The sequence below is a fragment of the Protopterus annectens genome, chromosome 6.part0 (assembly GCF_019279795.1).
Source record: "Protopterus annectens isolate FY-2018-M chromosome 6.part0, PAN1.0, whole genome shotgun sequence".
In the NCBI taxonomy this organism is placed as follows: domain Eukaryota; kingdom Metazoa; phylum Chordata; order Ceratodontiformes; family Protopteridae; genus Protopterus; species Protopterus annectens.
Genome location: NC_056737.1, coordinates 392,194,725 through 392,217,728, shown reverse-complemented (window position 1 = coordinate 392,217,728; position 23,004 = coordinate 392,194,725). Strand labels below are relative to the sequence as shown.

The window sequence follows — 23,004 nt, the reverse complement described above, 5'->3', positions numbered from 1 at the left end:
TGTGGATCCAGTTTCCATTCATGTGGGTCCATAGGATTTTTGCTTAGTTCATCTGCCAGAGTATTTTGCTTTCCTGGCAGGAATTGAGCTTGTCATTGTATTTGGTAAGTCAAGGCTGTGTTCCACAAAGCCATGGCTAGTTTGCAAATGGGGTAGGAGTGAGTACCCCCCCTGCTTATGTACCACATAACTGTGGTGTTGTCCGTCATTATCAGTAGTTGTCCTGGATGAAGTAAGTCCTTGAAGGCTGTCAGAGCATTCTGTACAGCTAGCATTTCTTTCTGGTTGATCTGTAGGTGCATTTGAATTGGGCTCCATTCGTCCTGAAGGCATCTGCCTGCCAGATGGGCCCCCCAAGCATAATCTGATGCATCTGTAGTCAGGGTTTGGGTGGCAGGGGGTGGACTGAAGGACAGTCCCTTGTTTTGGTGACAGGCCACTGCCCACTATAGGAACTCCTGTTGCAAGCAAGGAATGATAGGAATCATTGTTTCCAGGCTGTGATGATGTTGACTCCATAAGCTTTTTAGGTACCATTGAAGTTTCCTCAAATGCAGTCTTGCATATGGAATTAGTAGAATGCAGGAAGCCATGAACCCCAAGGCCTGCAGAATTTGTCTTGCAGATAGCTGGGTTTTTGTGGCCACTTGTTTGAAGTATGTCATCAATTGAATTTGTTTGTCTGGCGTGAGGTAAGCCATTTGGGCAGTTGTACTCAAGCTTGCACCCAGGAATGTAATTATTTGAGAGGGTAGTAGCTGTGATTTCTTTTCGTTTACAGTGTACCCTAGGCATGTTAGAAGCCTTTTCACAAATGCCAGATGTTGTAGATGTTTTCTGCCTGAATTAGACACTCGTCCAGATAAGGATAAATTTGAATGTTTCTTTGTCTGCAAAATGCAATTACTGGTGCCAGGCACTTTAAGACCCTAGGCACAGTAGATAATCCCAAAGGACAGTGCAGAGAACTGGTAATGCAAAAAGCCTGCTTTGAAGCGGAGGTATCTTCTGCAAGATTCCCTGATTGGGATATGCAGGTATGCCTATTAAGTCTAGAGTTACCAACCAGGTATCCTTGCCCAGCATAGGCAGTAACTGTTGTAGAGTCAGCATCTTGTATTTTGGAATGTCCAAGAAAGTATTTAGAATGGATAAGTCCAGAATTGGACGCCATGAGTTGTCTTTTCTGGATAGAAGGAAAAGTCTTGAATAAAAACGTTGTCCTTTTTCCTTTTCTGGTACTGGTTGAATAGCCCCCATATCCATGAGGGACAGAACTTGTTTTTGGGCCTCTGTCCACTGATTTGGAGGCAGATCTGGCCATCCCGTTTGGAACTGGGAAAGTACAGTTTTGTACCTACCATAAATGTAGATGTTCAAGTGCTAATACAGTTGCAGTCATAACAGATGGGTTTTCCTGCCGTCAGGTGGGTCCTCGGTCGGCCGAATTCCAAAGTCTAGGTCCGGCGTCGGATGTCGTCGCCTCTTCCCTGACGTCAGTGCGACAGGGGTATAAAAGAACCAGCCAACGCCATTTTCTTCAGTTTTTCTTGCCCCAGATGTCAGGTGCCCCCAGAAGGAAGGCAATACATACATTTATGTAATAATGCAATGCAAAATAATCAAAAAACAGTACTTGCAAGCAAATACACCATAAAAGAATACCCCAATCAGGTTGTATGAGGAGGTGTTAGCCATTAGGCCTGTCCCAAGAGGGGAAGGAGGGAGGGAAACCTGGACTGCAGCTGTATTAGCACTCGAACATCTACATTTATGGTAGGTACAAAACTATACTATGTTCATCGTGCATACAGCTGCAGTCATAACAGATGGGTAGAATCCCAAAGCTAAAAAAGGGGTGTTAGGCACTAGGTGGAACTAGGAGGAGCCAGGATGCCCTGCAAGACTGCAGTGGCAAAGCCTGCTCTAGATTTGGAGTATAATGGTAGGTGATAGTGCTTGGAGAAAGTATGTACAGAACTCCAAGTGGCAGCTTCCAAAATATCTTTGGTAGGAACCCCCCTGAGGAAAGCTGCAGAGCTTGCTGTGGCCCTTGTGGAGTGAAATCTGATGCCTGCAGGTACAGTTTTACCATGAAAAGAGTAACAAAAGCGTATGCAGTGGGCTATCCATTTTGAGATTGTCTGTTTGGAAATAGGCTTCCCTTGAGCTCCTGTAGCATATGACACAAAGAGTTGCTCTGATTTTCTGAAAGGCTTTGTTCTGTCCAAATAGTAACGTAGCTGTCTGTGAATGTCCAAGGAATGTAGTAGTCTCTTCCCTTTGTTTTGAGGATTAGGGTAGAAGGTAGGTAAGTGGATAGCCTGATTCAAGGATACCCTGGATACTACCTTTGGCATAAAGGAAGGATTGGTTTGTAAGGAAACTCTGTCCTGATAGAAAATGATGAAAGGTTGCACAGCCATGAGGGCTTGTAGTTCCGAAACCCTGCGAGCTGAGGTGATAGCCAGCAGGAAGGCTGTTTTCCAGGACAAATATTGCAGTTCTGCTGAAGAAGCTGGCTCAAAAGGAGGCAAGGTCAGTTTTTCTAGAATTAAATTGAGGTCCCAAGCAGGTACTTGTTTCCTTGGGGGTTTTATATTCTTAGCCCCTCTGAGAAACTGTCTTAAGAGGGGATGAGAGAATAAAGGAGGATCAGTGTTGTATTTTGCAGAAATGGCCGAGGCATGGATTTTGATGGAGGAGAATGAAAGTCCATTGCTTAGCATCTCAGCTAGGTACTGTAATATTTGAGGTAAATTCAGTATTCCAGGATTCTGGCCCTTTTTCTCATTCCAGGCACAAAACTGTTTCCATTTTGCGGAGTAGGCTTTTCTTGTAGAAGGTCTTCTGGCCTCCAAAATGACATCCTGCACCTCCTTGGAGAGTAGCGTCTGTTGTGATTTTAAGGAATCTTCCATGCGGCTAGATTGAGTGTTTTCAGCTGACTGTGAAGAGTTTTGAAGTTGTGCTGAGTCAGTAGAAGAGGCATTAGAGACAGGATCCATGGTGGGGAATGTGTCAGGCTCCTCAGGAGTGGGTACCAGTGTTGTCTTGGCCAGTCTGGAGCAATGAGAATCATCTTTGGTCTGTCTGCTCTGGTTTTCAATAGAACTTTGGGCAGCAGAGGAAGAGGTGGAAAGGCATAAACTGTCATTGTTGTCCAACTGAAGGAGTGCGTCCACTTTCCAGGCCTGTGGATGAAAGGTCCTGGAGCAGAATTTTGCCAATAGGTGATTTCTGTGGGAGGCAAAGAGATCTATGTCTGGCCTTCCCCATGCTTGAATTATCTTTGTAAAAACTTGAGGATGCAACTTCCATTCATGTGGATCTGTCATATTTCTGCTTAGGTTGTCTGCCAGCGTGTTTTCCTTGCCTGGCAGGAACTGTGCTTGAAGTTCGATTTGTAATTCCAGAGCCATGTTCCAAAGAGACATGGCTAGCCTGCATAGGGGGTATGAATGGGTTCCTCCCTGCTTGTTTATGTACCACATTACTGTGATGTTGTCTGTCCTTATCAATAGCTGGCCTGGATGCAGTAGGTCTTTGAAAGCCATAATAGCATTTATTACTGCTAGCATTTCCTTTTGATTGATGTGTAGGTGCTTTTCTTTTTGGGACCATTTGCCCTGAATGAAAATGAAAGGAGAATGAAAGTCCATTGCTTAGCATCTCAGCTAGGTACTGTAATATTTGAGGTAAATTCAGTATTTACCGATCTGTCATGTGCGCCCCCCAGGCGTAGTCCGAGGCGTCTGTTGTGATGACTTGATTTGCTTGAGGCTTGCAGAATGGGATACCTGTGTTTCTTTGGCATGCTTGAGCCCACCACAGAAATTCCTTTTGAAGACATGGAATCAGTGGTATTATTGATTCCAAACTATGGCTGTGTTGAGACCATAGGTTTTTAGGTATCATTGAAGTTTCCTCATATGCAGCTTTGCACATGGGATTAGTAGGATGCAAGATGCCATGAATCCCAGAGCCTGCAGGATTTTCCTTGCAGTCAGCCTGGTGAAAGTTGCCAGTTTTCTGAAGTATTGCGTTAGTTGCCCTTGTTTCTCTGGCGTGAGGCAGGCCATCTGGGTGTTTGTATCCAAGCTGGCACCCAGGAAAATTATTGCTTGAGAGGGTATTAGCCTTGATTTCTTTTTGTTGACTGTGTGTCCCAGAGAATTCAACATTAATACAAACGCCAGATGTTTCAGAAGTATGTGTTTGCTGTCCGCTTGGATCAGGCAGTCGTCCAAATATGGGTATATTTGTATCCCTTGAAGTCTGCAGTAGGCAATTACTGATGCCAGGCATTTCGTGAACACTCTGGGCGCAGTAGATAAGCCAAAGGGCAATGCAGAGAATTGATAATGTGTTGAACCTGCAAGAAATCTGAGGTATCTTCTGCAATCTTGTCTGATTGGGACATGCAGGTATGCCTCCTTGAGGTCCAATGTTACCAGCCAAGACTCCTTGCCCAGCATGGAAAGAAGCTGCTGTAATGTGAGCATCTTGAATTTTGGCACAAGTAAAAATGGGTTTAGGATGGATAGGTCCAAAATAGGTCTCCAATCTTTGCCCTTCCTTGGTACCAGGAATAGTCTGGAATAAAAACCTTGACCCTGTTCTTGTGCAGGTACCTCTTGAATAGCTTTCATGTCGATGAGATCTGAAATTTGTTTTTGTGCCTCTGCCCTTTGATTGTGTGGCAGGTTTGGCATGCCTCTCATTTCTGGAAGGGTGTGAAAGTAGAATCTGTAGCCTCTGTCTATAATGTCCAGGATCCATTTGTCTTTTGTGACAATATGCCAATTTTTCGAAAATAATGCCAGTTTTCCACCTAAAGGTGCTGCCATTTGAGCCTTGCTTGGCATGCAAAGGGGAAAGTCATTGGTTCTGCTTTCTGAATGGATGTGAACTACCCTCACCACCTCTTTGTGTAGATGCTTGCCATTGTCTGCCTCTAAACGATCCTTGAGATTGCCCTCTACCCCTCGGGCGCCTATATCTACCTCTTTGGGGTCTGTCCGTGGCTGGAAAGGACCAATTTTTTGAAGGCCAATTTCTACTGAATCGTGGAGGTTGTACCTGTAGGAAATCTTTCACTGTTTGCATTGATTTTGCCTTTTCCTCCATTTTCTTTAATACCTCCTCAGCTTTAACACCAAACAATACATCTTTTTGCAGGGGTGCATCTAGTAATTTAGCTTTGACATGATCTGGTAAGGTTTGCTCTTTGAGCCAGGCATGTCTACGTATGACTGATCCTGTAACAGCAGCTCTACATGAGGCCTCTAAAGCATCAAAACCACATTGCAAGGTATGTTTACCCACTTGTTCTGCACTATGTAACAAATCCTGCAACTCCTTCAAGTCTGGTTGTTCAAGTTGTGACATTTTGCTTTTCAACTGTGATAACAGAAACTGTTGGTACTTTAACATATGGAACTGACAAGTTTAATGCCCTCATGGTTAAGGTGGCAGAGGTGTATACCTTTTCCCCCACCTTTCTAAAGCTCTGGAATCTCTCTCTGAAGGTAATGGATTTTTAGCAGTGGAGGCCTTAATTCCCTTGGGACCCTGTGAAATAGTTTCTGGGTCAGCCGCATGGCTTTTGTATAGGAATTGGTGTGAATCAGGAACCCGGTAATACCAGTCAGGCTTGACTGGAGCTGGAAGTAAAGAATCTGGGTTAAGGCAGGCCTCCGAATACACATCATCTAGTATGTCTAAGACAGGAGGTATAGCCAGAGGCCTGTGCTGAGGGAGCAGGAGGAAATCCCTAAGCCTTTTCTTGGAATCTGAGTACTCTTGGCCTTCCCAGTGGAAGTGTTCCCTCAAGGTATGTAAGGTTTCCCCAAAAGAGTAATCCTCGGGGGGGGAGACAGATGGAATGGACTCCTCTGCATCAGAGTCTTCAAAAGGGGAGTATGAATGTTCCTGGTCTTCAGAATGTTCTGAAATAATGGAGGCCTGGTCCGAGGAAGGGGATTCTTCCTCCACTCAGGGCCTTTTGTCGGGGGAGGGGGGGGGTTGAGAACCCCTGATAAGAGTAATCAAATCCTTAGCCATTTTGAGCATCTGCTTTTTAAGCATGGGGCCTTGAGAGGGGCCCTGTGGAGCTCGTCTTTTAGTATGCATGGCTGCTTTAGACTTAGTGAAAGCCTTGATGGAAAAAGGAGAGGAAGGCCTGAAGACACCCTGAGAGGTGGCAGGCCTGTCTAAACTCTGAGTTTCACCGCCAAGAGTGGCTTCGGTATCTGTAGTCGGGGTGTGGGCCGAATAGCCTGCGACCTCGAGCACAGAAGACACCGCCAATGAAGTGTCATCGGTAGTCAGGGGCTGCGTAGGTGCCTCGCTGAGAACTGGACCACCTGTAGTCGGCTTTGGCGTGGTGTCGGTAGAAGTCGCGGACCTCGTATGTCGGTCCTTATCTTTGCGTCTTTTACTCAAAACCGGAGTCGGAGTATCCGACGACATAATGTAATTACATTTTTTGCCAAAATAGTTTTGGATGAACTCCGCCCAATGCTTAATAGTGCGTCTGTTGAATGTAGCACAAAAACAACAGGCCGAGACGTCGTGGTCTGGGCCTAAGCAAGGGATGCAGAGGGAATGAAAATCCTTATGCGGTATTTGCTTCCCACATGAAATGCAATTATTAACTTTGTCTGACATCGGTCTGTGGCAAGAAAAGTTTCCCCAACGGGGTACTTAGCTTTTAAGAAGACTTCGGTTGAAGAATATTCATAATCTCAGGAGCTGGCCGACCGGCACTTGCGAACTGCTTCTGCTTCGGGCACCGCGCGGCAAGAAAGACTGAAGAAAATGGTGTCGGCTGGTTCTTTTATACCCCTGTCGCACTGACGTCAGGGAAGAGGCGACGACATCCGACGCCGGACCTAGACTTTGGAATTTGGCCGACCGAGGACTCGCCTGACGGCAGGAAAACTCATCTGTTATGACTGCAGCTGTATGCACGATGAACATTGTGTGGAAATTAAATCGGTACCCCTGGGATACTATATTTAAGACCCACTTGCCCTGGGTAATTAGATGCCAATTTTGTGCATAAAGTGCTACCCCCCCAAAGGGGCTGCCAAAAGATAAGTGCTTGGAAATGGCAGAGGAAAGTCATTGAGACTGTTTACCATGGGGGGGGGGGGCTTGCTACTTCCAGATTTGGAGATAGATGCACCCCATTGTTTTGTAGTTCCTTGTGACTGAAACCTGGAGCCTTTGGAGTGTCTGGGTTTGACCTGAGCAGCTCTGTTGGGTACTGAAAAGGACCAATTCTTAGTAGGCCAATGCCTAGTGAACCTGGGTGGCTGCACTTGTAAGAAATCCTTTACACTTTACATAGATTTAGCTTTGTCTTCCCTCTTTTTCAAAACTTTTTCTGCCTTATTACCAAATAGACTGTCCTGTTGTAAAGGAGCATCCAACAATTTTGTTTTAACATGATCTGGCAGATTTTGCTCCTTGAGCAAAGCATGCCTTCTTATCACAGATCCAGTTATGGTGGCCCTGCAAGAGGCCTCCAAGGAATCAAAACCACATTGCAAAGTATGCTTTCCAACTTGATCAGCTGACCCTTCCTTCTATTGTATCCTGAGTGACACACTCAAGATGCTGATTCTCAAGATACAATGAGAGGGAAGATAGCCTACTACTCAAGAATCTTTGATACAAAACCCTGACAAATGAAGCAGGACTTACAGTCGTGAGAGGCACCCAGGCAAAATAAACACCATTAGTGGCGGTCTTTATCTGTCTCCTGCACTGGTATTTACCCTTCTTGGATGACATTAACCCCCAGAAGCAACTATAAGACAAGAAAAAACAAAACCCAATGGGGCACTTATCTGCAACAGCTCGGAGACCAGTAAACAGTACATCGGCATTCAGACCAACAATCGAGAGACATTCAAACTGGCTGTAAGGACATAGACATTCAGACCGACCATCAAGAGATGCGTTCAGACTGATAACAAAGAAATTCTGAGGATGGTATGTCTGGACATCATTTTTATGCCCTACACTACGCGAGCAGCATACATGTGACATACAGCGTACCTTAAAGCAACAGTAGACTTTGGTATACTGGCCAGATGCCAGACTACCAAGGCTGGGAATCCCAAAGGTTAAGAATACTGCAACCAGTGAATGGAAGAACATCTAATGTATTTGTCAAACATACAATTTGTCACTGATTTTTTTTTTTTTGGTAATAAAAACAGTTATAGTACATCTGTAACCAAAGAAGTCACAGTGTTCCTAGAAATGGCTCAGTGGTGCAGAGAGATAAAACTCTGAATGCAACCTAGATGTGATGGGAATGAATGGTGACCCAGCTGCTCAAAGCACCATCCAGGAATGGTGGGACTGGCCAGCAGGCATCAGCTTGCCTGTTCTGAAAGACGGAAGGGAGGCTACTTGCCCTGCCAAACTGGTGGGCTCCCACCTGGGGCTAGGGAACACCACCAGCAGCACTAGTTCAGCTGCTTGCAAGAATAAAAAAAAAAACACCCTGCGATTTAGTATGTAGAGAAATATACATGTACAAAATAAACCTAGTACTACAATCCTTACATTAGCAGAGCATGCAGCATGGCAGCTGTAAGAGCTAAGCAGAAATCCCTGATTTTTTCCTGAATGACAGACCAAAAAGGGGAAATGAGCAGCAACCAACATTGTGAAGAAACATAACCAAGGTAGGTGTTCATGAAAACAGCTGCAAACCTGTCAAGTAAAACAGAAACAAAAATGTTCTAAAGAAAATGCACTGCACGTGACACAAAAAAACTGACTTCACGTATACTGATTGAAGCATTTCTTTTAAGGCTCTGAACAGTCTCCTATTGTTTAATCCCACCAGATCTTGCATGCTTGATAAGTTAAACCAAAACATATTTAAAAAAGATGAATAAATGTTTACCTGCTACTTTTGTCCTAATTTGCATATTCTCCTGTAAAGCTGCTAATGGTTCAAGATACTCTGCTGCTTTTCCAGCTACAACCTCTTGAAGTTTGGCATCAACCTGGCTTAGCCTTTCTTTGTAAAGCCTAAATATGTTACAAGGAACAAACATGTTAACCATCAGCTGTGCAACTACAGCAAGTAAAAAATAAAGGCAAAAATAGCATGGTATGCCAGCTTTGGCTAGTGCTAACATTTGAACTATGATTTAACATACAATGGCTATACCTTGCAGTAAAAAACAGGTGAAGTATTTTCAGTTATGCATTTTAACTCTGCCTTCTACATTTTTTTTTAATCAGATCTATTAGATAAAAGTATCTTTGCTGCATGGGTAAAGTACAGTTTTGTACCTACCATAAATGTAGATGTTAGAGTGTATACACTGCTGCAGTCATTACACTTGGGTTATCCTGCCGTCAGGCGGTTCCCCAGTCGGCCTGAGTTCCAAAGTCTTGGTCCAGCTTCGGTTGCTGTCGTCTCCTTCCTGACGTCAGTGCAGCAGGGGTATAGAAGATGCAGCCAACACCATTTTCTTCAGTTTTTCTTGCCCAAGATGTCAGGTGCCCCGAAATAGGTAGGCAATTCAAATTGCTAATAAAACATACATAATAAAAGCAAACAACAACTTTCATCTACCAGCAAATACTCCCCATAGGTAGTAAAGGGTGGAAGACATAGGTACGTACCAGCAAGTAAGAGGGGAAGGAGGGAGGTTAACCTAGACTGCAGCAGTGTTTACACTCGAACATCTACATTTATGGTAGGTACAAAACTGTACTATGTTCATCCTGTTACACTGCTGCAGTCATTACACTTGGGTAGAATCCCAAAGCTGAGGTAGGGTGGCTGGTTCTATAAGGCATTCAGGGTGGCTATAAGGCCCTGCAGCACTGCAGTGGCGAAGCCAGCTCTGGATTTAGAGTATAGAGGCAGATGGTAATGCTTGGTGAAAGTATGCACAGAACTCCAAGCTGCTGCTTCCAAAATATCCTTGGTAGGTACTCCTCTGAGGTAGGCAGTTGAAGTGGCTGTTGCCCTAGTGTAGTGAGATCTAATGCTGTTAGGTAAAGGTTTCCCATGGTGTGTATAGCAGAAACGTATACAGTGTCCTATCCATTTTGAAATAGTCTGTTTTGAAATGGCTTTTCCCTGTGCTCCTGCAGCATATGCAACCAATAATTGCTCAGATTTCCTGAAAGCTTTGGTTTTGTCCAAGTAGAAGCGTTAATGCCTGTGAATGTCCAAGGAATGCAGTAGTCTCTCCCCTTTATTCTGTGGTCTTGGATAAAAAGTTGGCAAATGGATAGTTTTGTTTAGAGCCACACTGGATACCACCTTTGGCATAAATGTAGGGTTAGTTCTTAAAGACACCCTGTCCTGGTGGAAAATGAGGAAAGGTTCCACTGCCATTAGAGCCTGTGATTCTGAAACTCTTCGTGCTGATGTTATTGCCAGGAGTAGAGCAGTTTTCCAAGAGATATATTTTAATTCTGCTGTGTTAGCTGGCTCAAAAGGAGGTAAAGTCAATTTTTCCAAAACAAAGTTGAGGTCCCAAGTTGGAGTAGGTGCTCTACGAGGCGGTCATATGTTTTTAGCCCCCATGAGTAACTGTCTTAGCAAAGGATTAGAGAAAATTGGTGGATCCTTGTTGTAATGAGCAGAGATGTGGATCTTGATGGATGAGAAGGAGAGTCCTTTGTCCAGCATCTCATTTAAATATTGTAGTATCTAAGGAATGTTTGGAACATGAGAGTCAAGGCTGTGTGCTTGGTTCCAGGCACAGAATCTCTTCCATTTACCCGAATAGGCTTTCCTGGTACTAGGCCTTCTGGCCTCCAGAATGACATCCATAACAGGTTTGGAGAGCGGTATTGCATGCTTGACTAAGGAATCTTCCATGCAGCTAGGTTTAAAGTCTTTCGCTGGCTGTGCAGTATCTGATTGTTGTGCTGAGTCAGCAGATGTGGGATTTGAGGCAAAATCCAGGGTGGTCCTTGCGCTAAGTTCTTTAAGATTGGGTACCAGTGCTGGCGTGGCCAGTCTGGTGCAATCAGGATCATCTTTGGCTCTTCTTGCTTGGCTTTTATGAGTACCTTTGGCAGGAGAGGTAGTGGTGGGAAAGTGTATACTTGTAGGTTTTTCCAGCTGAATGAGAGGGCATCCACTTTCGGAGCTTGTGGATGGTAACTCCTTGTGCAGAATTTCTGTAGCTGGCAGTTCATTGGGGATGCAAACAGATCTATGTCCGGGCTCCACCATTTCTGTGTTATCATTCTGAATATCTGTGGATTCAATTCCCATTTGTGGGGATCCATGATGTTTCTGCTTAAGTCGTCTGCCAGTGTGTTTTTCTCTCCTGGCAGGAATTGTGCTTGCAGATGAACTTGATAGTTTAGAGCTGTGTTCCACAAGGTCATGGCTTGCCTGCAGAGGGGGTAGGAGTGAGTGCCCTCTTGCTTGTTTATGTACCACATAACCGTAGTGTTGTCTGTCTTTAGTAGTAGTTGTCCTGGATGCAACAGGTCCTTGAAAGCTATAAATGCATTTTGTACAGCTAGCATCTCTTTTTGATTGATGTGAAGATGCCTTTGTTCTGCGGGCCACTTGCCCTGAATACAGTTGCCTGCCATGTGTGCTGCCAGGCGTAATCCGATGCATCTGTTGTCAGTATTTGCCTGGCTGTGGGTTTAGTAAAAGGCTGTCCCTTTGTTGAGGAGACAAGCTTGAGCCCACCATTGAAATTTCTGTTGAAGGCAAGGAATTAGTGGTGTAACTGTTTCCAAACTTTGACAGTGTTGAGACCATGCATTCTTTAGGTACCACTGTAGTTTCCTCATATGCAGTCTGGCATATGGAATTAGTAGTATGCAAGATGCCATGTAACGCAAGGCCTGCAGAATTTTTCTTGCTGGGAGTTCAGTCTTTGTTGCCATCAATTGAAAGTATGGAGTCAGTTGTCCTTGCTTGTCTGGCGTGACATAAGCCACCTGGGCCGTTGTGTTCAAGCTGGCACCCAGGAATATTATCTCTTGTGAGGGCACTAGTTTTGATTTCTTTTCGTTTACTGTGTACCCCAGGCAACTTAATAACTTTTTTACAAACGTCATATGCTTTAGAAGAATTGTCCTTGCTCTCTGCTTGAATCAGGCAGTCATCCAGGTACGGATAAATTTGAATCCCTTTCTGCCTGCAGAATGCAATTACTGGTGCCAGGCACTTTGTGAAGACCCTGGGTGCAGTAGATAAGCCAAAGGGCAGTGCAGAGAATTGATAATGCATTGAACCAGCTATGAATCTGAGGTATTTTTCTGCAATTTTGTCTGATAGGGACATGCAGGTATGCCTCCTTGAGGTCCAATGTCACGAGCCAAGCTTTCTTGCCCAGCATGGGAAGAAGCTGCTGTAGTGTCAACATTTTGAATTTCGGAACATCCAGGTAAGTGTTTAGAGAAGAAAGATCCAGAATGGGCCTCCAGGCTTTGTCATTCCTGGGAACTAGAAAGAGTCTTGAGTAAAACCCTTGTCCTTTCTCCTGTGGTGGTACCTTTTGAATAGCTCTCATATCCATGAGTGCTGTAATTTGTTTTTGAGCCTCTGCCCATTGATTTGGTGGCAGATTTGGCATTCCTTTTAACCTTGGCAGAGTATGAAAGTGGAACCTGTAACCTTGAGATACAATGTTGAGAACTCATTTGTCTTTGGTGATCATATGCCAATTGTGATGAAAAAGTGCCAGTTTTCCTCCCAAGGGGGCTGCCAAGAGAGAGTTGTTTAGCAGCTGTAGCTGGAAGTCATTGGGGCTGCTTTTTATATGGTTAGGGCCTGTCTTCCCCTTCTTTCTGGCCTGATGTAACCCATTGTCAAGGCCTGTAAGGACCTTGTGGTTGACCTCTATCTCTTGGACATCTGCCTCTTTGAGGTCTGTCGGTAACTGGAAAGGACCAATTCTTAGTTGGTCAATTTCTGCTAAATCTAGGAGGCTGAACCTGTAAGAAATCTTTCAACGTTTGCATAGATTTTGCCTTATCCTCCATTTTCTTTAATACCTTTTCTGCCTTAACTCCAAATAACACATCCTGCTGCAAAGGTGCATCCAATATAGCAGCAGACTGCGTTTAAAGTGGAACCTGTGTGTTGAGAGACAGCCTTACAAGACTATCTGCAAATATATAGAGCAGAGTACATTTTTCTGTATTATTCTGTATTATAGAGCTAAATTGTTGCTTAGATATCTGTTGTCTTACTGTTCTGCAAATATACAGAGATCAGTATATATTTTTTTGGTTTTATAAATTGCACTCTGATTCCTCACATCTCTGTTGAAACTGTCTTCCCCACACCCCACACCCCTCATTTTGGTTTCTATAGCTTGTGTGTTGTTAACTCAAGGTTTCCTTAATTTGACTTCATAGCAGCAGTCTGCATTTAAAGTGGAACCTGTGTGTTGAAGGACAGCCTTACAAGACTATCTGCAAATATATAGAGCTGAGTATATTTTTCTGTATTACTCTGTATTATAGAGCTAAATTGTTGCTTAGATATCTGTCTTACTGTTCTGCAAATATACAGAGATCAGTATATATTTTTTTGGTTTTATAATTTGCACTGATTCCTCACATCTCTGTTGAAACTGTCTTCCCCACACCCCACCCCCATTTTGGTTACTATAGCTTGTGTGTTAACTCAAGGTTCCCTTAATTTGACTTAATAGCAGCAGTATGCATTTAAAGTGGAACCTGTCTGTTGAGAGACAGCCTTACAAGACTATCTGCAAATATATAGAGCTGAGTATATTTTTCTGTATTATAGAGCTAAATTGTTGCTTAGATATCTGTTGTCTTACTGTTCTGCAAATATAAAGAGATCAGTATATTTTTTTGGTTTTATAATTTGCACTCTGATTCCTCGCATCTCTGTTGAAACTGCCTGCATTTAAAGTGGAACCTGTGTGCTGAGAGACAGCCTTACAAGACTATCTGCAAATATATAGAGCTGAGTATATTTTTCTGTATTATTCTGTATTATAGAGCTAAATTGTTGCTTAGATATTGGTTGTCTTACTGTTCTGCAAATATGCAGAGATCAGTATATATTTTTTTGGTTTTATAATTTGCACTCTGATTCCTCACATCTCTGTTGAAACTTTTCCCCACCCCCCCCCCCTCCCTGTTCTTGGTTGTAGTTTAAATTTGGTGGTTTTTGCAGTGCCCGCCCCACTGTAGATTTGATATAGGACACTCCCCCAGTCCCATCTTTTTACCGCATTCTACCTAATAAACCCTTTCTGCACTTGCTTTTAGTCCTTTTTTAATTTAATTACATTTTTTCAAACTGTGTGGTGGAGTAATATTGCTACATACCCAAGTGTGCCAGCTTGCACTGCATGTGAATTGTTTTTACTACTGTTTTTGCTACTTTTCTTAAAAAAAAATTGTAAGCCTGTTTCCTACCTTTCCTGTAATTAGTGTTCCAGGTACAGATTTGCTGTATCCAGGACTATTTGTAAGCTTCTGAGCCCCCCAAGCCTTTCTGTGTTGGAGGGAAGCCGCCTAGCTTATCAGTGGGAGTGGTAAGCACTAGGTAACCTGTCTACCACATAAGGAGTGGTTCTGACCCAGAATTTGTAGTTACTGGCCGTTTGGGTGGTCTTCCATCTCTCTCAACTTTCTGATTTGAAGGCCTGCATTTGCATTTGTTTCTGTCCTGTAACTCCTGAGCCCATCTCATTTGCTCACTCAAAAAAAAAAAATTATCTGCTTTTACTGTATTTGTGTTTCTTCTTACTTTATTTTGCTTTTGCGTCATCTTAAAAGTACTCAACTGTATTTATTACTGCTTGGTGTAACTCATTCTAAGCCTTTTAGTTTAAGCACTTGGTCTTCAGACCAGTTGTTTTACATTAAGAAGGTTTGTGGTCTGCACTGTAGTGGCAGAACAGGTAGCTTACATCCTTCTTAGTTGGGAACTGCTGATTGAGGGCTCAGTGTCTGTTATTCTAAAAGTGTATTAATTCTGGTTTAAGCACTTGGGCTTCAGGCCAGTTATTTTACATTAAAAGGGTTCGTGGTCTGCACTCTTGTGGGAGGAGAGGCTGAACTCTGCCCTTCTGAGCTGGGAATTTCTGGTTAAAGGCTTATATAGTGCCTGCATATTTGAACTGTTTCTTACTGAAATTGGTACACCTTGTTTGCTGTAGCATAGATTGGATCCAGGCCTGCTGAATCTAGCTTTTTTGTATGCTTGTTTGCTTATTTCCCTGAAACGCTAATTCCACCTAAAACACGGCTTTTCAGTGCTTCTGTGGATCCCTAGTGATATCTGCATTGCTTACTGTACTTATTTCCTTTTTTCACTTGAAAGTTACTGTTTGTCGTTTTTGCATTTAAGTTACCTGTAACACATTGCATTTAAGTTACCTGGCACTTGCTCACTAAAGCAATTATATACGTCAGTACTAAAAAATTAAAAGCACTACACCCTCACAAACTCCCCTTGAGTACCTTGTTCCCCTTGTTCCCCACTGGCCCTTTTTTTTTAATTATAAAGGAATTCCCAATACTATTCTAGCATGTCCAAAGGTCAGTTGTCAATCTCCTCTCCGGTCCAGCTGGTGAATCTGGGAATCTTGAGGCAATGATACAACTGCCTCATGTACACAGACAACCCTCTCCTCCTCCCAACAAATTCCAACACATGTGAGAGATGCAACCATATAGCCATACTGGAGGCTAAGCTCTCTCAACTCAGTACTGGCGAAACCAGTTAGGAGGAGAAGGAAACCACACTCACTACAATTCCAGTCTCACATAGACCTACCACGACAGCAAACCAAACACAAACACACAAAAACATACTTGGAGGCTCTAAATAAAAATCTGCCTAAGCAACAGAGACCTCCAAAGCAGACACCCAAGCAACCGCTACCCCAAAACAAAACATGTGCAACACATACCTCACAAAGCCAGTGTGCTGAACAGTCACAGCCCTTAAGGCTAAACACACCTGATACACTTGTAATAGGTGACTCTATCGTCAGGCACACGGACGTCACGCTCACCAGGCTGAACAAGGAGAAGGTCACGGTGAGCTGCCTGTCGGGCGCTAGGATCCACCACATAACACAAGCACTCAGGTCACTCCAAGGCAAGTACAAATATGAAACAGTCATTGTCCATGCTGGTGTGAATGACCTGAGATGTACCTCCCTGGACTACATGAAGAGAGACAGAGGAACTCTCTGAGCATGTAGCCCAGGCCAGTATGTCCCTGACCTTGAATAGCATCTTACCCTCACCAAGAATGATGCCACAATATGAAGACAAGATGATCAATTTCAACAATTGGCTTAAGTATTGGTGTCATTCAAAGGGGATCCAATGCCTGTCAGCCTGGGATTACATGCTCGACAAGCCACGATGCTTCACTAGGGATGGCTTGCACCTGTCACCCCTGGGCTTTCGGATATTGGCAAAGGCTCTTACTACCCCCATAGTGCCTTTTTTAGGTAAGGCTCAAAAGACAAACCCACCTCCACAGGTATCACAAGAGATAAGAAACTAAGAGTAATGCTACTCAATGCCAGAAGTCTAAACCTCAAGATGCACGCACTCAAAACTCTCCTTAGCATGGAGAACATCGACATCTGTGCAGTAACAGAAACCTGGTTCAAGGCTCCCGAGAGCACCCCAGCACTACCAGGTTATACCTCATACCATGCTTTTCAACCCCAAAACTTGAACCGAACCACAAAAGGAGGGGGAGTATCAATATTCGTCAAAGATACCCACACTTCCAGGTTGGTGGCACAGCATGAAGCATCAGAGACTATCCATGTGCAACTAATAGTGGGTAAAACTGCCTTCCAGTTTATAGCCTGCTACAGACCACCCTCCCAAATCCAGGAACCCCACCCAGCCTTCCTGAGAACAATGGAAAATATGAAGGTCTCTCCAAACACCATTATATTGGGCGACTTCAACTACCCAAACATAGACTGGGAGCATTACTCTAGCTCCAACACCCTAGCCTAAAGGTTCCTAGAATTTATAAACTCAAATGCTATGGAACAACTTGTTACCACTCCCACAAGAGGGGAAAACATACTGGACCTGATCATCACCAACATGGGGACTCTATGCTCCAGACCAGAAGTCCATCCCGCACTGGTAAGATCAGAACAAACTAATCTCACTAGATATTCACATCCCGACCCCAATCCCTGCCCTGAAAACCACAGTGAAAAACTTCTCTAAAGCAAATTTCACACTCCTCAAAACCGAGGTGGAATCCTTCATAGCCCTCGGGCCTGTGGAAAATACGGCCCAGACCGCAGAATCCTTTATAAACGCATTCTATGAACACCTTCATGAATGCATGGATCATGCAATCCCAAATAAAACCAAGACCCAATCCTCCAAAGGCAGATGTCTTGTCTGGTGTACCCCAGCCTTAAACAAACTATACAATAGAAGGAGGAAGCTACTACATGATAGAGCAAAATCCCAAAAAGGGAAGGCATCCCTGATCAGTATTAGCAAAAAATTACGGGCACTCATAAAATCGTCTAAGGCCAGCTTCGAGAGAAAAATTGCACAGGACACTAAGGATAATCACAAGGCTTTCCTTAGTTATGTTAGGAACCTGGGTGGGAATTCCCAGATATGCTCAGAATTAGTCCAAAATGACAAAAAATACACCGAAACCACAGACATTGCCAACATCCTAGCTGACAGGTTCAGCGCAAACTTCTCCCCCCCACCACCAAAAGGGCAAATATCTATCCCAGCAGAGTGCTGCCCCCCTGACATCTCAGATGCTCAGGTAAGAGCTGCCCTCTCCAAAGCAAAAAACACAGCATCAATGGGACCAGACGGTGTCCCAGGCTGCGTCCTACATGAACTCCAAGAAGAGCTAAACCCAAACATAAAACTACTGTTCAATCTCAGCCTTACTACAGGATATGTACCCAAAGAGTGGCGTACAGCAACAGTGGTCCCTCTCCACAAAGGTGGTGCCTCAAGGGATCCTGGAAACTATCGCCCCATAAGCCTGATTAGCTTGGTCTGCAAAGCTATGGAAAGGATCATCATGGACCTCATAAATAAAGATATTGGGGACCTACAGACACTGGATCCTGCCCAGCTCGGCTTTGTTAAGGGCAGATCCTGCCTCTTAAACCTGGTTGATTTATTTGAAACAGTCACCAAGGCCAATGACGAGGGGAAGGTGGTCCACACAGCCTACCTGGACCTCACAAAAGCCTTCGATACAATACCCCACTCGGGCATTATAGATAAGCTCACCAGCTTAAACATAAACCCCTATGTCACTAGATGGGTTGCAAACTGGCTCAAGGACAGAACCCACATGGTTAGATTTGCTGGAGCCATGTCAGACTCCAAACCAGTTACAAGTGGCGTCCCACAAGGCTCAGTCCTGGGACCTCTCTTGTTCGGTATATGTTTCTCGGAGGTACAGGCCAACACGGAAGAACTGTGACTGACCAAGTTCGCAGATGACTGCAAACTGGGCGCCATAATCTACTCTCCAGCCGACACAAGCATCCTCCAAAAGGGCCTCATAGAAACAGACAACTGGTGCCAGAGCCATGGCCTCAAGCTAAACGCCAAAAAGTGTATAGTCATCCCCTTTGGCAAAAACAAAGTGCCCACAAATTACCACATAGGTGGTAATCCATTAAGTACAGAAGAAGTAATTAGGGACCTGGGGACCCAAGTTGATAGCAATCTCTCATTTGACAACCACGTGGCCAAAGTGGTTAGAAAAACATTTTATATAGCCAACCTAATCATGAAGGGATTCACATCTAGATCAGGGGAGGTCATCGTGCCTCTTTACTCATCCCTCATCAGGCCCATAATTGAGTACAATGCCCCTTTTGGGATGTACCTTACCAGACACCTGCAGCAACTGGAAAGACCCCAAAAGTACCTCACCAAGAGGATCAAAGGGCTCAAACAGATGCCATATGCTGCCCGGTTAAAGAAACTCCAGCTCTACTCAGTGGCATACCGCCTGCTCAGAGGCGATCTGTGCCTGACGTATAAAGCCATGTCCTACCCGGAATTAATGGACATGCTGCACCTCAGAAAATCCAAATCCCATCGAGCTACGCGCTCGAGAGACTTGAACCTCAGCACTGAAATAAATAGGACATGCTGGAGGGACAGATTCATAACCCAGAGGCTCCCTTCACTCTGGAATAAAATCCCAGTCCAGGTTAGGCAGAGTCCCTCAGACTCTCTTCAAGAGGAATCTTGATGAGTGGATGGGAGATCGTAGGTTTACCCCAGGTATCACTTCTGTGTCACTGTTAGACAGAGGCACAGTATACTAACCTCGAAAAAGGGCATAGCAAAATTAATTTAAAATGGGTGGCGAAAGCCAAACACACACTGGCTATGCTTATAAATGCCCTAGGGCAGATAGCCCTAGTATGAACCTAATAATTTTGCTTTTAACATGGTCTGGTAACGTATGTTCTTTTAACCAAGTATGTCTTCTAATGACAGAGCCTGTAACGGCTGTTCTACAGGAGGCCTCTAAAGAGTCAAAACTACATTGCAAATTATGTTTTCCCACCTGTTCAGCTGCATGCAATAAATCCTGCATTTCTTTAAAAGTAGGAGATCTAAATCTGGAAGCATTTTTTGTTTCAACTGAGACAGCAGAAATTGTTGATATTTTAGCATGTGAAACTGGCAATTTAAGGCTCTCGTTGCTAAAGTTGCAGATGTATATACTTTATTTCCCCATCTGTCTAATGCTCTGGAATCTCTGTCAGAGGGAACTGGATTCTTGGCTGATGCGGCCTTAACCCCTTTGGGTCCCTCGGAAATAGTTTCAGGGTCAGCAACAGGGCTTTTGTACAGAAATTTGAGAGAGTCAGGGACTCTGTAGTATCGGTCAGGTTTAACTGGGACTGGAGGTAAGGAATCAGGATTTAGGCTGGATTCAGTATACACATCATCCACAATATCTAGCACTGGCAGAATAGCAAGGGGTCTGTGTTGAGGTAATAAAATGAAGTCTCTGAGCCTTTTCTTGGATTCTGAGTAATCCTGGCCTTCCCAATGGAAATGTTCCCGCATGGTATGCAAGTTTTCCTCAAAGGAGTAATCCTCAGGCGGAGAGGTTGATGGAATTGACTCCTCAGCATCAGAATCCTCATAAGGGGGTAAAGAATATCCTAGGTCTGAGGATGAATCTGAAGAGATGGACACCTGGTCGGATGAGTCATAGTCTGCATCCTGTCTAGGCCTTTTATCAGGAGGGGATGGGACCCCCTGATCAGAGTGCTTAGGTCTTCGGCCATCTTGAGCATTTGTTTCTTAGGCATGTAGGCCTGTGCTGGAGAATGCTGTATTTGTTTCTTTGATTTTAAAGCTGGCTTAGACTTAGCAGAGGGTTTAATGCTTAACTGAGTAGGTCTGAAAACACCCTCTGAAGCTGCGGGTAGCTCAGCTACTCAGGATCCCTATGAAGGGTTAGTTTCGGTAGGCTGAATAACTTGTGCGCCCGAAGGTCCAGCCATCTCCACGTGGGAGTCAGAGGTGGCCTGTGGTTCTACAGAAGCGGTCGTCAGGGGCTGCGAAGGCGCCTCGTTGAAAACCGGAGAACCAGCAACTGGCCTAGAAGAGGCTTCGTTGTCCGTTTTTGGCCTCTGATGCCTATCCTTGTCTTTGCGCTTTTTATGTATTCCGGTCGTCGGTGGTTCCGACAGCATGGTATAATTGAATTTTCTACCAAAGTAATGTTGGGCAAAATCAAACCGACGTTTAATAGTGCATTTGTTAAACCTAGCACAAAACCAACAACCAGTGATGTCGTGGTCTGGGCCTAGGCATGGGATACAATAAGAATGGAAATCCTTATGAGGTATTTGCTTCCCACAAGAAATACAGTTATTAACTTTTATTGACATCGGTCTGAGGCAAGAAAAAGTTTCCCCAATGGGGTACTTAGCTTTGTAGAAGACTTCGGTTCTGGATTCGGAATGAAAATCTCAGGAGATGGCCGACCGGCACTTGCAAACCACTTTTGCTTCGGGCACCGCGCGGCAAGAAAGACTGAAGAAAATGGCGTCGGCTGCATCTTATATACCCGTGCCGCGCTGACGTCAGGGAGGAGGCGACAGCAACCGACGCCAGACCAAGACTTTGGAACTCAGGCCGACTGGGGAACTGCCTGACGGCAGGATAACCCAAGAGTAATGACTGCAGCAGTGTAACACTATGAACATCCATGAGGTCAAAAACGTTTAAGTGACTTGTTCCAAATCACAACGCAGCAGAAAGCTGAGAGAATTAAACTCATATCAACACAACATAACCAATGGACAGCTAATGTCCTTATCCCTCAAACATCCCATTCATTTAAACAATACACACACACAGTTTCAGAAACAAGATTCCAAAAGCTTCTTTGGAACTTCCTAAACCACTATGAACTGTACCACTTACAATGAAGGCTCTACAGCTGAAAGGTTACACCAGGTAAGAACTGCTATCATCCATTCTGTCATTTTCCTCTATCTACCTCTAAATCTGTGAAACCTGCAAGATCTGTGCTCCCACCTTTGGACTGTCATTTCATTGAGGCCATTTTCACTGAAAACACTATCAATGTAACACGGAAAGTGACATTTAGTGAAAAAAGCACCAAAAAGGAAATCCCACTGGTTTTCTGGTTCATTTTGCTTTATTTCCATTTTTCTTTAATGTTGCTGTAACTGGCCTTAAATAATTTGCCTTGCTTGTAATTTGCCTAAACAAGGAATTCTTAACTCTTGAAAATATAGACACTGGCATACGTTCAAAGGCAAGCATTAGGCTAGCAGCCCTTGTGAAACATTTTTAGCCTAGCCAATTTCCGTCAAAGGTAAGAATCAAACCCTGTACTTTGTCTGTGAGGCAAATATTAACCATTATGCCACCCCAACTCCTGAATAGTTAAGGAAACATGACTTCATAACAGCAACAGCATCCCATAGTACAGCATTCCATTGCTCATCACTTTTTCAAACTGAATTCACAAAATGACAGAGTTACTGGAGGGGGTGTGTATATACTCCTAAGTAGCCAGCTGCCCTCCAGACTCATAAGCCAGGACAATAACCTTTAACTCCTCTCCATCATTTTTACTGTAAACAGAACCCCATAACATATCATAGCCAACTACAGTATCCTCTTCAAGTCACCTGCAGCCGATGAGGCATACCTAAAACTACAATCATTCCCTATCGAGTTAAACACTATTCTCTTAGGAAGCTTCAGCTATCCCTCCATTAACGAGGAAACCTACACCACCCTCAAATAAATACAAAGATTCTCAGCCTTCATTAATGCAAACTGCCTAGACCAGTTGGTTCAAGTTCCAACTAAGTGTTCAAAAATATTAAACCTAGTTCTCATCAATTATAGTCACACTATGCTCAACACCTACAGTTACCACATCACTGGTCATATCTGACTACCTTTTGGTATGTGCACTATTAAGGTTAAACCTGACTTGCAACACAATTCTTCTGTCTTAAAAGGCTTCTCTCAGGCATAATTTAATCCAGCAAGCTAATGACCTGACACTTTAAATGACCTAGATGATCCAATCTCATGTTGCCACATTTGCAAATAATTTCTATGCCCATCTCCAAGTGTGTGTCATGGCATCTATCCCCATAAGACACAACTACAATGGCAAATTCAGGAATAAATCACTACAGTGGAACCTTAGTATAAACAAACTATACAATAAGAGAAAGAAACTAAACCTGTAAAAGCAAATTCAATACCCGATCATCTTTAAATGAACTCAGAAAGATAAACAAAAAAATCAAAAAACAAAATCAAATCCTCCAAAAGTATGAAGTGAACGAGACTTCAAAGATGGCTGCACATTAAGTAACAGCTTAATTTCTGCTCTCCCAGGATAAAAAAAAGAGCCAGTGAATTTGTCTTAAGTAAATTTGTTACTGGTTAGTAAGTGCACTGCCTGGATGCCAGCAAAAA

The 23,004-nt window shown here is 43.8% G+C and overlaps 1 protein-coding gene across 1 annotated transcript in view; it reads right to left on the bottom strand.

Annotated features, from left to right (window-relative positions):
• BRMS1L (BRMS1 like transcriptional repressor) overlaps positions 1-23,004 on the bottom strand; it is a 624,443-nt gene that overhangs the window by 506,095 nt on the left and 95,344 nt on the right. The window contains exon 2 of the mRNA XM_044074136.1: positions 8,933-9,060. Coding sequence (XP_043930071.1) covers positions 8,933-9,060 — 128 coding nt within the window. The remainder of the gene's footprint in view (positions 1-8,932; positions 9,061-23,004) is intronic.